The following is an 18,005-nucleotide window of genomic DNA, read 5'->3' as shown; positions in this document are numbered from 1 at the left end:
TCTCTAAATAAAATACAAAATAGGGCTGGGGATGTGGCTCAGTGGTCGAGTGCCCCTGAGTTCCACCCCTGGTAACCAACCCCCGCCCCCCCCAAAAAAAAAGAAAAAGAAAAAAATTTTAATTTAAAACAAGAAAACATTTAATAAAGTTTTCTGTATTATAAATGCTACATATGATTGCTATTTTCCTCATTGTCTCTATTAAAACAGATTATAACTAATCCACTCTAGATACACCATTATACTAAGTCAATATTCTGCAACTCTTCCACATCTGGGAATTTTTATACAAATATACGTATACACCTAAAAATGAGGTTTGTATGAGGTTATTTGTGGCAGTATTGTTTGTAAAGAAAAAAAATGGGAAGCAAACCCAAGTCACTTGCTATAGGGAACTGGTTAAATAAATACTGATATACCCATAGGGCCATAAAAAAGAATAAGGAAACTCCCTACATACTAATATATATGATTCAATAAGGAAAGCAGAGTACAGAACAGTATAAACAGTTGTGTAATTTTTGTGTAAGAAGGGGGAGAATAAGAATATGTTTGCATTTGCATAAAGAAATAACAAAAACACAAAGAAGAGACTAATAAACATATTTACAATAGGGGACAGAATAAGGGGGTAAGAGGCAGTGAGGGACAACAACAAGAATTCTCAATACCTATTCTTTCACATTTTTCTGGTTCAAAAACCACACAGACATACTCCCTAATAAGAAACTAATGAGCCAGGCCTATGGTGGTGCATACCTGTAAGCCCAGCCACTTGCAACACCAAGGCAGGATGGTCCCAAGTTCAAAGCCAGCCTGGATAACTTAGCAAGATCCTGTCTCAAAAATAAAAATAAAAAGAGCCAGATGTATAGCTCAGTAGTAGAGTACTCCTGGGTTCAATTCCCAGTAGAGAGAGAGAGGAAGAAAGAAAAGAGAAATAGTTTATTAAAATGTATAAAGAAGAAGAAGAAAACAACCTAGTCACTAAATGATAAAAACAACCAATATCAAAAAGCCTATATAAAACTGTTGGAAAATGAAAGGTGAAAGAGAAGGGAGGGAGAAAGGAAGAGCCAATATACAGAGGACGACAGCCCTCATTCCTGTAGCCCATCAAGACTCCACAGCAGATACCTGAATTCCCCTCCTATACCCATTCAAGTTTTGATGGCCTTTGGTTAACTCAAGCCTGTTGAGGTTCTTGCCTGTCAAACTGATCCAAACTTTTATTCCTGAGGTGTCCAAACCTGCTTTCCTTTTTGTTAACTTTAACAACTGGGTGTAGTAGTATGAGAAAGAACCCTAAACTCCTTGCAAGTCCCACTTCATCATTTACCTTCATAAATCAGGGCCCGTCACATCAAACAGTTCCTAGCTGTAAACTGAGTTTCTGACTCATCTCAATGCTTCATAGACTACAACAATAGTACAAAACAAAATCATTCAGTGATTCTATGGATTATGCAGATGGAACAATTATGACAAACAGAAATGACAAATACAGACACAGATTAAATATCAACTTTGTTGATTAGAAAGTGTTTACCCCAAAGCTTCTAGGTAAAGATGGCAGATTAAACATAATCCAATTTCACTCCTTCTGAAACTCCACTAAAATATAATAAAGGGATTATTAAAATCCCATAAGCCTGTAAATACAGATAGAAAATGAGACAATAGGAACAAATTTTGGAAGCTGAACTACAGAAAAAAGGCTTAGGATATAGTGATGAAAGCCAAGAATTAAACTGACACATGCCATAGAATCTTCCAAAGACTCAAGAACTATTAGAAGTGAGGTGAAGAAGGGTATCAAATAAGAACTGGTAGAATGAAAGTTTTAAATACATTCCCCACTCCTTGCATGTGGGCTGACTTGCTTCTAAACAACAGAATATGAAAAGATAAAATAGTAAGTAGAAAACCTTGCAGAGACCACCTTAAACAAGTGATCAAGATTAACAGCACGTTATAGCCATGTAGATATCAAGTTCCCTGCTATGATACAATAGAAAGGGAAGTTCACCTCTGTGGTATTCTCCCCCAAAACTTATATTCCCAATTTAATCAAAGAAAATTTAAATATCAAACAAACCTAAACTAGGAACATCCTTCAAAATACCTGACCAGAACTGTTCAAAACTGCAAGATCAGGAAAGACCAAAAAGCTATCACAGATTGGAGATAAGGAGACATGATAATTAAAGGCAATGTGAGATTCAAAACAAAAAAAGGATCAGTAGGAAAGTGGTGAGATCCAAATGAGGTCTGTGGTTTGGTTAATAGCAAGGTACTCATATTAATTCTTAGTTTTTATAAGTGTACCATCATTGTATGAGATATGCACATTAGGAGAGGCTTAATGAAGGGTATTAGGAACTCTCTTTCCATTTTTAAGACCTTTTTATAAATCTAAAAATGCAAATTTTAAAAATGCACATCTCTCATTCATAATAAAAGATGACTGCCCTGGCATGCTATGTGGTCTGTGGGTTGCACCTTTGATGCCAGAGATAGACTGTGCTTTGGGCCATGGAAAAATTTGAATAGTAGAAGTACTTTGGTAAGGGAAAAATATAAGTGAATTAGTTTGACAAATCCCTTCTCTCTGAGAGCAAAATAAAATAGACACTGGATATCAAATACTGAGAATATAAAATGTCCTTTTTTTGTTTTGTTTCTTTAGGTTTCAGGTGTTTCCAGTGTAGTCTCCAGTAATCCAGTAATAATCACTACTTAGTATACTATTCAACACTGTTATACAAGGCAGCTGGGAAACTTTGTAATATTAAACAATTCATATCACTCTTAAATCTTATGTATCTAGATGCAATATATGTAAAGCAAATTATTGGTATTTTGCACTGACCGATGAACATTGCTTCTAAAATTATGATTCTTTTACTTTTATATAATCTTTAGTATTATTTAATTAAATTTTAAATGATAAATTAAAATTTCCAGTTTTAAACATTTTATTTAAATTTTTATATTCCTTAATTATAATTTGTTCCTGCATTTTAACTTTAATAAATATTTAAAATGTTTTAAAAGAAAAATAAGTGAGGTTTAAAATGATCTAGGAAGGGTCTAATTTAGCCTTATTGTCAAAATGTATGTAAAGTCTCACTGTGATATTCTGCTAAAATTATGAAAAATTAATTTTTTTTAATTTATTAGTTTTTAAAGCCTTTACTACTCATCTAAATATCATTGACCCAGACCTTTTAAATAAAAATTAAACTCAAATGTCTGATACTTTCAGACTTTCAGCCATATAAAAACCACAGTTTGGCATAAAATTTTCAATTTTGTTGGGAAGGTCTATATGGCAAGACAGAAGAAAAGAGATTTTATTTAGTTGTTTGATCTATTGCTTTTTAAAATTTTTTTAGTTGGTAGTTGGACTCAATACCTTTATTTATTTATTTTTATGTGGTGCTGAGGATCTAATTCAGGGCCTCACATGTGCTAGGCAAACACTCTACCGATGAGCCACAACCCTAGCCCTGATCTATAGCTTTTAAATATTATATAGGTAGTGTGTCATTAGTTTAGATATGAGTTGCTTATGTGTTAAGCAATGCAGGAAGGTCTGGAGGGGACACAATTAGATTATGAGAGCTTAACCTCATCAGTGGATTAATCCATTTGATAGACTAATAATTTGAATAGATTACTGGGTGGGGTGTAGCTGGAGGAGGTGGGTCACTGAGGGTTAAATTTCTTTCCTGGATCCTCCTCTCTCTGCTTCCCAGCTTCCATGAGCTGGGCATCTTTCCTCTCCCACACCCTTCTACCTCACGTGAGGCCCAGAGTAATGGCGTGAGCCAACTACAAACTGAATTTCTTAAACCAGGAGTCAAAATAAACTTTTCCTCCTTTAAGTTGTTCTTGCCAGGTATTTTAGTCACAGCAATGGGAAGCTGATTAGTACAGGTGTGGACCTCCATTTGCATTTTTCTTGTGCCACTTGAAACTGTATTGAAAGGCTATTTGAATCAACAAGTACAAAGTAAAATAAGCAATTTTTTAAAGACTTTTTTTAGTTGTTTATGGCAACAACACCTTTATTTTATTTATTTATGTGGTACTGAGGATTGAACCCAGTGCCCCACACATGTGAGACAAGCATTCTACCACTGAGCCACAATCCCAGCCCATAAGCAATTTTTTTAATAAGCAATTCTTAACTTTAAAAAAAATCTCAAAAATTAAAAAGATTATGATCATAATATATTACAATGGTCAGCTATGAAAACATTTGCATGGGACACTGTAAATACTGTATAGTTACTTAACCAAAAATTATGCTAAGAAGATAGAGGAAACAGAGACAATGACAGATAAAAGAAGAATCCTCAACTATAAGAAAGTTTGTCCTCTGTGAAGTCTAAAAATGTGGGTCTCTGGTCCCCAAAATAGAAGGGTTCTAATGTAATACATCTGCCAAAAGAGAGATGGACAGACCCTCTATAATGCTAAGTCAGGACTCAGAATTGGCTGTTGCTGCTGAGGACTGAATCCCCAGCAATGGTCATAACCAGACCAGACTCAAGAAGGGAAGTGCATTTGCTGAAACCAGTGCTACAACCTTTGTCACTGACACATAGCTGCTTTGTTTACTGCCTACTAAGCAAGCACTGGGCTGACTGGAAACAGTAGAGAATTAGCATCTACAGAGAGAGGCAACTTGAATGTCTTATTAGGAAGAGCCTCTTTGGCTGTGGGGAATTTCTGGTGAGCATTTCATGAAAGCAAGAGGGATTAGAAGAAAGGAGTCAAGGGAGGGAACTTTATTCTGTTTAAATCTTTAACAATAAGAAACATTCATATATTGCTCCTATAACTAGAAATAAATTTTATAAAAACTACAAGTGAGGTGATATGTTAATTAGCTTTATTTAATCATTGCACAATGTCTACTTAAATCAAAATACTACATTTTATATGATAAATATATACAATTTTTGTTAATTATACCTTAATAAAGCTAGGGGGAAATAAAATTTTAATGATAGAACTTCCCGAGATTTGATTATCATACTTATCCTGCTGTCTATTTGATAAGCATGCCCATTTCTGTCATAGGGTTTTGCCACCCCCACTGAGATTAGGACTCAAGTTCAAACATAATCTTTCTCATTAGCTTCTCAGTCTAGAAATGGTAGCCAGTAAGAAAAAAAAAAATAGCACTTTCTAAAGATTCACATACTTCTTTCTTTAATCTGATCCTTTTGCCAAAGGTAAACAGTCTTCTGGACCATATCAGAGGACATATGAGGGTTGTATAGGAAAATTGCATGATAGATCTAACCTAGCACTCCTATTCCCTAACATTTTCTTATTCTTTCCATTACATTAGGCCAAATTCTTTCTAGCCTTTTAGACATTAGCCAGCTCAGTATACTGTTAGAACTATCACTGGCTACCCAAGCAAGTTCATGGACTGCCAAACCTCTGACACATGTGATCTGGTCAATAAATTCAGCTTAAACTAAAATTATACTGCCATTTTCATAGTCAGGCATTCTCAAATAACCATTCCCCATAGTTTCATAACATAAATTAGAAAATTCTAATAATTTTGTGGATATAACAGATAACCTTCCCTATTTTGATCCTACATTTTGCCTTCCCAAATATGTTAAATATACATCCTAGCTACCAATAAGCAATAATGAGAAAAAGGTCATAAGTTATGGTTTAGGTCTTACATGTTCCTCAAAGCCCCAGATGCTAAAGGTTTGTTGCCAGCCTGTGGCACTATTGAGAAATGGTGGAATCTTTAGGAGATAGTACCTTGTGGAAGGAAGTTAGGTTATAGGGTCGGGGGTCAGGCCCTTGAAGGAGATATTGGAACCTGAGCCCCTCCCCCTCCCCTCCCCCTCCCTCCCCCCTCCCCTCCCTCCCCCCTCCCCTCCCCCATCCCCCTCCCCCTCCCCCCTCCCCCTCCCTCCCCTCCCCTCCCTCCCCCTCCCCCTCCCCCTCTCCCTCCCCCCCCCCCCTCCTCCTCCTCCTCCTCCTCCTCCTCCTCCTCCTCCTCCTCCTCCTCCTCCTCCTCTTCTTCTTCTTCTTCTTCTTCTCTCTCTCTCTCTCTCTCTCTCTCTGTTTCTGGCTGCCATCAGGGGAAGTTTCCTCTCCAGGTGCTCACAATGTAACACCAATGTAACACCTTGCCATAGGCTCAAAGCAACATGGCCAATGACACCTTTGAAACTATGAAAATACACCTTTCCTTCTTTAAGATGATCATCTCACGCATTTTGTCACAACAACAGAGATGACTAGCACAGGCATCTTAGTTTTCTCTCTCTTTTTTTTTTTTTTTTTTTTTTGTTGTTGTTGTTTGGCAACAGGGATTAAACCCAGGGGCACTTAACCACCAAGCCACATCCCCAGTCCTTTTTATATTTTATTTACAGACAGGTTCTCTCTGAGATTCTTAGGGCCTCACTAAGTTTCTGCAGCTGGCTTTGAACTCTCGATCTTCCTGCCTCAGCCTCCTGAGCTGCTGGGATTACAAGTGTTCGCCACCGCACCTGACTTTAATTTTCTCTCACTGAGCCATAATTTCCTCAGACAAGAATAATACAATAGGAAAATATTCTGGACCAGCATTTTTCAAACCAGAGGCAATTTCATCCCTCACCTCACCTGGTGAGACATTAGACCATATATAGAGACACTTGATTGTCATGATTCAGTAATGGAATGCTACTGTCGTCTGGCAGGTGGGGATCTAAGATGTGGCTGAATATCTTACAATGCAGAGAGAAACTCCCCATTTAAAAAAAAAAATCCAGTCCAAAATATTACTAGTATCATAGTCAAGAATTCTGTTTCAGATTAATCTAGATGTTTGAGACTTTCTAAATTCTAATTTCTCCCATATATATCTCTTCTATTTGTCAAGACCCCATACTTCATTAATCTGTCTTAACCTAAAATTTCTATAAAATAGTGCTACAAAGCCTATGCTATTAACTACTACTCTAAGTTTTCCCCCATGTGACTTTGACTAATTATTTGACCTCTTCGAAGCTCAGTTTCCTCCAATTAGAATGGAGATGAAAGCCACCATGCAGAGGTTTTTAAGAAATTATAAAGTAGTTAATATGATTTGTAGCATAAAGTATATATTTAAGTTATAGTGGCTATTATTTTATATTAGCTAATGTGTCACTCATTTACCTCTTCTATAAAAAGAAATTAGTCAATATGAAAAAAGTAAAACATGAATGTAACTTATAAAGGAACTTGTCAAGTCCTATTCCTATATAAATTCAATACTATAAAACATAAGTAACAAAAATATAACAATCAAATTCTACATTATTCTGCTTGCATTGCTTAATAGCCAATATTAAAATGACGATTGCTGACTTCTCGGAACAAGTTTTAAAAAATAAAGATACAGTATATAAACAATCAGCACTCTTTAAAATTCTCAATTATATTGTAAGAAAACCTAGTCACTCCCAAGCCATTATGTCTGAAAGCCCAAGAAAAAAGATTTTAAGGATAACAGGATATTTTATGCTCAGTTAGTCACAGATGATACACCAGAATTGATTTGCTTAAATAATCTTTTCTTCACATATTCACAAACTACATGAGTCAACACCATATTAAATGTAAAACTATTTATTCTGAATCTTTTGTTTATTTAATTCCCTCCTGCATTTTGTTTCCTTATGGTATATATGTTTACAAGAAGCTTTTTTGTCTGGCAGGATCATCAGTGTTAAATTCTAAATCTGTTTTTTCAAAATCAATTTAAAATTATGTAAAAAGGATGCCTGAGGTGAATTCATTCAAGAATGAAACACTGAAATCTGGGGTGGCTTACTGATATCATAGTTTTTTAAAAAATTAGTTTTACTGTGCAGAGCAGTTTTAAGTTCACAGAAAAATTGAGTGGAAAGTACTGGGAATTCCCATTTATCCTCTTCTTTCCCCCACTGCCTCCCCATTAACATCTCTTATACTTGTTACACTCAATGAACCTACATTGACATATTATTATCACCGAAAGTCTGTACTTTACATTAGGGTTCACTTTTGCGGGTGGGTACCAGGGATTGAACTAAGAGGCACTCGACCACTGAGCCACATTACCAGCCCTATTTTGCATTTTATTTAAAGATAGGGTTTCACTGAGTAACTTCCACCTCACTTTTGCTGGCTTTAAACTCGCAATCCTCCTGTCTCAGCCTCCAGAGCCTCTGGGATTTCAGGCATGCGCCACCAGGCCCAGCCTAGGGTTCACTTTTGATGATAGACATTCTTTGGGTTTTGATAAACATACAATGAATGGCATATTATAGTACCATCAGTATAGTAGCATACAGAGTATTTTCACTACCATACAAATTCTTTGTGCTCTTCTTTTTTCATCCCTCCCTCTCCCTACAACTCCTCACAACCACTGATCTTTTTACTATCTTTGTAGTTTTGTCTTTTCCAGAATGTAATATAGTTGGAATAACACAGTATATGCTTAATAATATGCATTTAAAGTTCTTCTGTGTCTTTTCATAGCTTGATAGTTCATTTTTTTCTATCACTGAAAAATATTCCATTGGATGTACCAAAGTTTTTCTATTTACCTTTCTATTTGAAAGACTATTTGGTTACATCCAAGTTCTAGTAATTATGAATAAACCTGCTACAAATATCCATGTATAGGTTTTTGTGCAAACATAACTTTTCAACTCAGTTGAGTAAATACCAAGAAGCATAATTACTGAATCATACAGTGAAAGTTTGTTTAGTTTTGTAAGAAATCATCCAACTGGCTATTGCAGACTGTACCATTTGCACTCCTACCAGCAATGAATGAGAGAGTCCCTATTGTTCCACAAGTCTCATTAGCATTTGGTGTTGTCAGTGTTTTGGATTTTGACCTTCTAATAGGTGTACAGAGACATCTCATTGTTGTTTTAATTTGTAAAACCCTAATGATATATAATGTTGAAAATCTTCAGATGCTTATTGGCCAACTGTTTGTCTTTTTTAGTAAAGTATCTGTTCAGATATTTCAGCCATTTTTAAATCATGTTGTTTGTTTTCTTATCCCTGAGTTTTAAGAGTTCTTTGAATATTTTGGATAATAATCCTTTATCAGATATGTCTTTCACACATATTTGTTCCAGCATGTGGTCTGTTTTTCCACTCTTTTGATGGTGTCTTTTACGGTGAGTTTTTAATTTAATGAAGAACAGCTTATCAATTTTTTTTAAAGAATTATACCTTTGGTGTTAGAATACAAAATTCAACACAAACCCAAATTCTCCTCTGTTATCATCTAGTTTTAACATTTAGCATTTTTCATATAGGTCTATGATCCATTTTGAGTTAATTTTTGCAGTAAATGTAAAGTCTGTATCTAGATTCACTTTTTTTGTATGTGAATATACAGTTGTTCAGCACGTTTTACTAAAAATCCTGCCTTTTCTTCATCATATTGCCTTTGCTTTTTTTTTTTTTTTTAAATCAAAGATTAGTTCACTATATTTGTGTGGGCCTATATCTGGGCTCTACAATCTGTTCCACTGATCTGTCTTTTCTCCTGCAAATACCACACTGTAACTTTATGACAAATCTTGAAGTTGAATAGTTCTCAAACTTGCAACTTTGTTCTTCTCTTTCAACATTATTTCTTATACTGGTTCTTTTGACTCTTCATATAAACTTAAGAATAAGTTGGTTGGTATCCAGAAAATTATTTGCTGGCATTTTGATTAGGATGGCACTAAATGTACAGATCAAGTTGGGAAGAACTGATATCTTGACAATGTCTTCCCATTCTTGAACATGGAATATCCTTCATTTATTTAGTTTTTAGTTAGTTTGTTTCATCAGTATCTTGTAATTTTCCTCATAAAGATCTTATATATTTTTGTTAGCATTATGTTTAAATATTTAGTTTTTGCAGTGTTAATGTAAATTACATTTTGTTTTTAACTTCAGACTCTACTTGTTTATTGTTGGCATGTAGGAAAACAATTCACTTTTATATATTAACCTACTTCTGTCACTTTGCTATTGCTCATTAGTCCCGACAAGACTTCTGTTGGTTTCTTTCAGATTTTCTACATACAAAATCATGTCATCTGCAGACAGAGTTTTACTTTCTTCCTTCTTATTGTGTATCCCTTTGACTTCTTATTACATTAGCTAAGACATCTAACATGATGTTGAAAAGAGGTGGTGAGAAGTAAAATCTTTGCCTTGCTCCTCATAGGAAAGCTTCAATTTTTCACCATTAAGTATGATGGTAAGCTATAAGATTTATATGCATATTCTTTTTTTTTTTTGTACCAGGGATTGAATCTAGGAGTGCTTAATCACTGAGCCACATTTACAGCCATATATATATATATATATATATATATATATATATATATATTTAGAGACAGGGTCTTGCTGAATTGCTCAGGGCCTCCCTAAACTGCTGAGGATGGCTTTGAACTCATGATTCTCCTGTCTCCCAAGCTGCTGGGATTACAGGCCTGCGCCACCATGTCCAGGCTATATGCATATTCTTAATTGAGATGAATAAATTCCCTATCTCCCTAGTTTGCTGAGAGTTTTTGTCATGAACCAGTGTTGGATTTTTTCAAATGATTTTCTTTGTCTATTGATATGATCATGTGATTTTTTTCTTTAGCATGTTCAAGTGGTGGATTACATTAGTTGATTTTCTTTTTCTTCTTTCATATTTATTTCTTTTGTGGTGCTAGAATTGAACCCAGGTCTTTGTGCAGAATAGGCAAACATTCTACTACTGAGCTTCATTCCCATCCCACATTAATTTTCAAATATTGTTATCAATCTTGCAAATGTGGACTAAATCATACTTGGTCATGATGTATAATTGTTTTTATATACTGTTGGATTAAATTTGTTAATATTTTGTTGAGGAGTTTTGCATCTATATTCATGAAAGATATTGTTCTTTAGTTTTCTTTTCTTGTAATGTCTTTGTTTTATTTGCTTTTAGAATAACGCTGGCCTCATAGAATGATTTAGGAAGTATTTCTTCTGCTTCTGTCTTATAGACGAGATCATAGAGAATTGTTACAATTTCTTTCTTAAACATTTGCATAATTTGCCAGCAAATGCATTTGGGCCCAGTGCTTTCTGTTTTACGTTATTATTTATTCAATTTCTTTACTAGCCATAGCCTATTCAGAATAGCTGTAACATGATGTTTTGATAAGTCCAATATGTTCATTCCATGTTCTTGTTAAGATCTTTCAGCAGCTTCATAATTACCTTCTAAATTTGGCATATGCCTTTTAATCTATCATCTCTCACCACCACTCCTGACATGTAACTATTTACATTTCCCTCAAAATATCAAGCTCTAGCAAACCCTTATGCATTTACAAGTTTTGCTGTATTTCTAAAACATCCTTTCCTAACTCAAATTTATCTACTAACTCTGCTTTCCTTAGAAACTTTTCCTGACAGCTTTAGGCAGTTAAGTTGTCCCATCCAACTTATAGAAGAGAAAACCAAAAACTAATCTTTAAAACTGCAAAGAGATACTCAAGGGGTTGAGGCAGGAGGAGGAAAGTTCAAGGCCAGCCTCAGCAACTTAGTGAGACACTGTCACAAAATAAATTTATAAATAGGTCTGGGGACATAGCTTAGTGGTACAGCACTATTAAGGTCAATCCCCAGTATTCCCCCCCCCATAACTGTAAACAAGAAACTGAAGAGAAAAATTTAAACTTGAACATTTATTTACATTTTTAAATTTAACTTGAGATGTACAGTGAAATAAACTATAAAATGCTGATCTCACTTTGGATTATGTCCTGTCCTTTATAAATTAAATATCTAAGATGGACACATTTTGATACAGTATACCAACAGTGATACAAATACTGAACAAACATTGCAATATAAGATAAAGGTTAAATACCTATTTAGATTTATGCTTAGTGTAGTCATATCTCAGGAATACATTCTGACAAGTTTATGTCGTTTTTGCTTCTTTTTATACATTCAGAATAACTAAGAGATCAAAGCCAGCAGATTTGAGGCGCAGTATCTCTACCACTTTATAATCTCTGAGATCTTGGGCAAATGACAAACCCCAGTTCTAGACTCCTCATGCAATAAAAAATAAATAGCAGCTGGGTGTGGTTGTGCATGCCTACAATCCCAGCAGCTTGGGAGGCTGAGGCTGGAGGATCGCAAGTTTAAAGCCAGCCTCAGCAAAAGTGAGGTGCTAAGCAACTCAGTGAGATCCTGTCTCTAAATAAAATACAAAATAGGGCTGGGGATATGGCTCAGTGGCCGAGTGCCCCTGAATTCAATCCCCACATCTCCAAAAAAATAAATAAATAGCAACTGGTGGTAATGATAAATAATGATAATGATATTACCTGACTTTTTTAAGAATAATGCAATTATATAGGCCCCTCTTTCCACATACAGTATTTTAAACTCTATATATATAGTTTAAAATACATATTACCATGAATCCTTCGGCTTTTTGAATAATTACCTAACAGTTGAATAGAGAACCCCTTCTCCAACATGGTTCCCCTTAATTTGTTTTTTGAACTAGTAAAAGTAGTAAAGAATATGGTGGACACTAGATGGAGCAACATTCCAAGTAGAGTAATCCTTCCTAACCAAGGCCTTTCTTTTTAATATTGTTTAAAAATAAGCCATGTCTAGAAAAGAAATCATTCATAATTACAGATTCCCAAAACATATTTTGCAAATAAACATAAATGGCTGTGCATATTTCAAAAAAGAAAACAAGCAAGATAAAGATTTGGGTATACTGTTGCCTTATGTGATATTTTGTACTGTATTTACCTGGAAGTTCACATGCTAGAATTCTAGCCCCAATACCTCAACATGTGACTATATTTGCAGACAGGATTTTTAAAGAAATAATTAAGTTAAAATGGGTCATTAGGATGACCCCTAACCCAATATGACTGGTGTCCTTATAAGAAGAGGAAACTTGGAAATAGTCACAGAGGAAAGATGTTATAAAGGCACAGGAAGAACTCAACCACCCACAAGTCAAAGAGAGAGGCCTGAAATAGATTCCTTCCTTACGGCCCTTAGAAGAAACTGCCCTGACAACACATTGGTCTTGGACTTCTAGCCTTCAGAACCATAAGAAAGATAATCTTCTGTTGTTTAAGTCACTTACTCTGTGGTATTTTGTTATAGAAACATTGGCAAACTGGTACATATGGAAAGAAATACGACAATGTAAGATCCATGAGAATAGGGATTCTTGTCTTTTTGTTCATTGATATATCCCAAACACCTAGTATGATACCTGGCACATAGCTGGTGTTTAATAAATATTTTCTGAGTGAACTCATAAATTAAAAAACATTTATAAGATTCTTCTCTTAGATAACTATTAAATACCACCAATGTTACAGTAACACTTTCTATTTTCATAAGACATGAGGACCAGGACTCCTAGTATCTTACCAGGTAAAGTGATATAATCAATCTGCTTCCACACCCCAAATGTATAAAATCCTCTAGTGAAACTCTTGTGATGATTCAAGTCCTGAAGTAATTTCCTGTAGAAGAGATAAGACAATAACCTCACTATAATGCAATAAATGTAAATTAATCCATATAGAGAAACAGACCATATTTGTTAGTCCCATCCTGGGTGGAATGTCACAAACTGCTGGTATCACTGTTGCCACAAAGTATCAGATTAGCTGACTTCATTAAAGGCATTGAGAACAGCCTGGATTAGAGGTTTCAAGGAAAAAATAAGTAAGGACTTTCATGTTGTTCTTATCGAAGCATTAGCACAGGAAAAAGACTAATTAAATTTCCTTCTGGTTTATTCAATTATGGATTCATGATACATCCTCACAACTCCATTTCTATGTCATAATTTCATCACTATCATCATCAATCAATACTTAATTTGGTACCTAAATATGGTAGACAAATAACAGCAAAATAAAATATAAAATTAACCTAGAATATATGTTCTGATTTCAACTACATGTAAATATTCTTTAAATAAAAATTACAGGAAAAATTCACCAAAATTACAATAACACTTTTGAGGTGATAAGATTATAAGTAATTCTCCCTTCAATTTATTTATAATTTTATGTGTTTTCATTTTTAAAATATAAGGTTATTTTAAAAAATTCTAACTTCAAGTCAATACTGGGAGAAAATTTAGGATTAAAAATCTAAAGGGCACTGTGGCGCATGCCTGTAATCTCAGTGGCTCAGGAGTCTGAGACAGGAAGATCTTGAGTTCAAAGGCAGCCTCAGCAAAAGTGAGGTGCTAAGCAACTCAGTAAGACCTTGTCTCTAAATAAAATACAAAATGGGGCTGGGGATATGGCTCAGTGATCGAGTGCCGGTGAATTAAATCCCCGGTACCCCACTCCTCAAAAAAATCTAAAGGAAGAGAGTTGCTAATGTTTATTTTAAAAGTGCATTAAACACATATATTTATACAGAATACTTTGAGAAAGCCAAAATATACAAGTTTCATGGGCAAGTGGAAGTCAACATATTTAAATCAAAATTAGAAACATTCAACTACTCTGAAAGTAATTTGAAGATCAAGTCAAAACTTGTTCTTAGTTTGGGGCCTTGAATTAGCTCTAGAACTGATGCAATCTGAATCCAGCCAACAAGTGTTTACTAAAGTCTTTGTCCCAAAGGGAGAAGCTTCAGAAGTGACGCTGTTGGGATTGCCTTGAGACTTGAACTGACGTAGCAGGGAGGCATACAGATATTGAATTCATTTTGAAATATCATTTTTCTTTCCAGCAAAAATGAAACCCAAATATTTTCTTTGCAATATGCAATTGCAATCAAGCCTTTCTCTACTGAAGGGTTTACTTGGTTTCTCCCATGTTTTCCTCCTTGTTCCTGGGAACCACAGCATAAACAGGAAGTTCATGCCTCTGGGGTTTATTTGAGGCAGAATGGAAAAAATGAAGCTGTGCACTTTATCAAGAATGATTAAGAGAAGAGGATCATTAAATTATTGTACTTCTCTCCTTATCTTCAGAAGGCTAATAGCAAAGTGACTGCATGAATTATATAACATCTTCAGGAATATAAACAGTTCTTTGCCCCATTTGACTGGAAGTCAACTTGAAAGCTCTGAATCAGGCTTTTTATGAAACTACATCACCTTCATCCTCAATCAAAGATCATTTTAACACCTCTCTATTGATTGTACACGTTCCGTTCCAGTTTCCTTTCTGACAGCCTCAAGTCTCCAGAGCCATAAAATCAGAGAAAGTCTACCATTTCATGACCTAAGCACCCACAAGGTGGCTGCTATGAGACAACTGAATGTTGGACGCATTTTTTTAATGCTTCTCACGAGGTAGATCTTTGTGGTGATGAAATAGTTCTGTATCTTGATTACCTTGGTAATCTACATATGATAAAATGACATATAACTATATTGTGCCACTGTACACTTCCTGGCCCTGAGACTATAGTTAAGTAATAAGTAACTACAGAGGAAATTGGGTACAGGGTACAGTATGACCTCTCTGTTGTCTTTGTGACTTCCAGTAATTCTGTACTTGATTCAAAACAAATTGTTTTAAAGGTGCACCTTCTTGTGTACATTAGCATACCCTGAACAGTTTGCATTAGGACAAGTCATGGAAATTAAAACATAGTGTCGTTTTCAAATGTGATGTTTCAGTCACAACCCCCGACCGAGAAAGCTTGAGGCTGGGAATGTCCTTGCATGTGCTTTTCCCTCTCTCTGGATTCCCCCTTTTCCCCTCCTGCACAGTCCAACACCTTCCCGAGGTTGGCTTCTTCTCATCTCAAGGCCACCTCCCTACAGAAGCCTTCCCTTATCCATCTAACCAGAGTAGGTTCCCGCTTCACTCCCTTCCCAGCGCCCTTCGCCAGGTGTCCTGCTCCGTTTGCTTCTTGGTGACAGACCCGCCACCAGGTGAATTTAAACTCCACGAGGCGACGCGGGTCGCCCGGTCCGGCATCCCCAGCAGTGCGCACACCACCGCCAAAGGACAGGGGCTCAAAAACGATTTTGTTTGAATACAGCCAAGTGCACCTCACTCGAATTCGTGCGTTTTGGCTAGAGGGTGGTCTCGTCGGGCCCTTCCCCTCTCACCACCCGCCCTCGCGGCTCAGGGGGTGCCTCAGCGAGCTCTCTTGGGCGTGTCAGTGACCCCGTCCCGTCGCCGGGGGGTGCCATTTTCTCTCCGCTAATTCCTCCGCTGGAGGAGGCGCCTTTCTCTAATAACTCCACCCAGTAGGGCTCCTTTCCCTATTTCTCACCTTTTCCTCAGGCCAGCCCGCCAGCCGCCTCCGCTACACCCTGAGCCTCCGCCCCTCCCTTCCCGCGCTGCCTCAGGGGCCGGCTCCGCCTCAGGGGGCGCCACACCGCTCAGGCCACGCCCCTCAGCCCGAACCTCTAGGGAAGCCAAGGCGGCGCGGCGCGGCGCAGCCCGGGGGAGGGAGAGAGCGGGGAGCGGGGGCGTGCCCTCCTCATTCTTGAGCTTCTATTGGCTGATTTTGGAGAGGGGCGTGCCCTAGGAGAGGGCGGGGCCGCAGCCTGGGTCTTGCGCCCCTTGAGGTGCTTGCTGCATTCCCGGAGGCTCAGGCTTGGGTGGTTGTGGATTCCAGCTCAGGCAGCATGTCTGATAAACGGCGCACCGAGGAAACCCAGGCCCGGCGGCTCCCAGACTCCTTCAAGGGTGAGTCCACGCCCCCGGAGAGGCCTGAGAGTCCCCCAACCCTTAACCTTCCTCTAGGGACCAAGCCCCTGCCTGCAGCTTGAGTTCCGAGGTCTGACAACCCAGATCCAGGGCTGGTCTCCGCCGCTTTTGGATGCACGAACGCTTCTCAAAGCCCGAGTTTTCTCATACCTTGTTTTGCAGTCCGGGGGTCATGATTTCGACATGATGTGGGGGGAGGACAAAGGGCACATCCTGGCCCTCCACGCGGTGGATGCGCCAAAGGCAGGGGGCGTTTCAATGCACAGACAGTGCAGAAGCGCTTGTTATTCTTAGGTCTTCGGATGCCAGGCCAGATGCCAGCGCTTCCTTATCTTGTGCCATCCACGCGGTCGAGGAAACGCACTAGTAACTGGCAGCCAGAGACTGGTGGAGTGGAGACTCCCGTGTTATCACTCCTTGTCCACTCCCCTTTCTATCCCTCCCAACCCCTCGGAGGCCATCTCCTCCACTCAGCCTTCAACCGCCCCCAATATGAGCCCCTCTGGACATGATCATAACCCCTGCACGCTACGGCCACTGCCCACTTCTAGAACCTGGCCTTTTTCATAGTAAGATGCAAAGCTCCAGCTCCCCACACTTAGTAGGCCTTATTTGCAAAAGAAAGGAGTCTCTGGCTTTCTTCCCTCCCCTTCTAGCTCCACCCTCTGCCCCACTCCACTTTACTCTTGGTGTTAGGGAACTCTCCTTCAGGACCCTCACCAGGAGACTAGGGTCTTCCCTGTCTGGAAGGCAGGAACTGTGAGTGGCAATCTTGTTCCCCTGTGAAGAAATTAGTGCCTTTGATGAGAGAGCTTCCACCTTGAGCCTTTATTGGCTAACTCCTTAGGGTGGAGGGAAAGAGGTGATAACCCTCCCAGGAGTATTGCTATCCTCTTAGGAGCCCTTAGGAATTTCAAAGGAATTCTTTCTAAAGATGGAATTTCAAACAGGAGGATATAATGAAAGCAGTCTTAGGGGGCTGGGTGGCTTCTCCAGCACCCCACAAAGAACACTGTATTGGAATCATCTATTCTGCTTATTTTGGTAAAGCCAGCTTTGTCCACCTGCCTAATTTAAGTGCCATTTCCTTGCCCAGGGATCTCTGGCTTTAATTCCTTCCCAGGAGTATGAAAAAAAAATTATAGAGGGCTGTGGTGTAGATCAGCCTTAGAAAGAAAAAGAGAACGAATTAAAGAAATCTTCATCAGTTCCTTTATCTACTATACACCTTATAGAGATAGCTTC

General features: G+C 37.7%; 1 protein-coding gene and 1 long non-coding RNA gene across 4 annotated transcripts in view; one reads left to right on the top strand and one right to left on the bottom strand.

The window, feature by feature from the left end:
• The window catches only part of LOC114100301 (uncharacterized), a 111,413-nt gene extending 94,286 nt beyond the window's left edge, over positions 1-17,127 (bottom strand). For all 3 annotated transcript variants that reach the window (XR_011704153.1, XR_011704154.1, XR_011704155.1), the window contains exons 1-2: positions 16,911-17,127; positions 13,492-13,586 (exon numbers count right to left, since the gene is read on the bottom strand). This is a non-coding gene — a long non-coding RNA (uncharacterized lncRNA). The remainder of the gene's footprint in view (positions 1-13,491; positions 13,587-16,910) is intronic.
• Stom (stomatin) overlaps positions 16,619-18,005 on the top strand; it is a 29,689-nt gene continuing 28,302 nt past the window's right edge. The window contains exon 1 of the mRNA XM_027944948.2: positions 16,619-16,739. Coding sequence (XP_027800749.1) covers positions 16,679-16,739 — 61 coding nt within the window. The 5' untranslated portion in view covers positions 16,619-16,678. The remainder of the gene's footprint in view (positions 16,740-18,005) is intronic.

This window comes from Marmota flaviventris, chromosome 13 (genome assembly GCF_047511675.1).
Source record: "Marmota flaviventris isolate mMarFla1 chromosome 13, mMarFla1.hap1, whole genome shotgun sequence".
NCBI lineage: Eukaryota > Metazoa > Chordata > Mammalia > Rodentia > Sciuridae > Marmota > Marmota flaviventris.
Note: the sequence above shows the minus strand (reverse complement) of the source record. Positions and strands in the feature narration are given on the sequence as shown.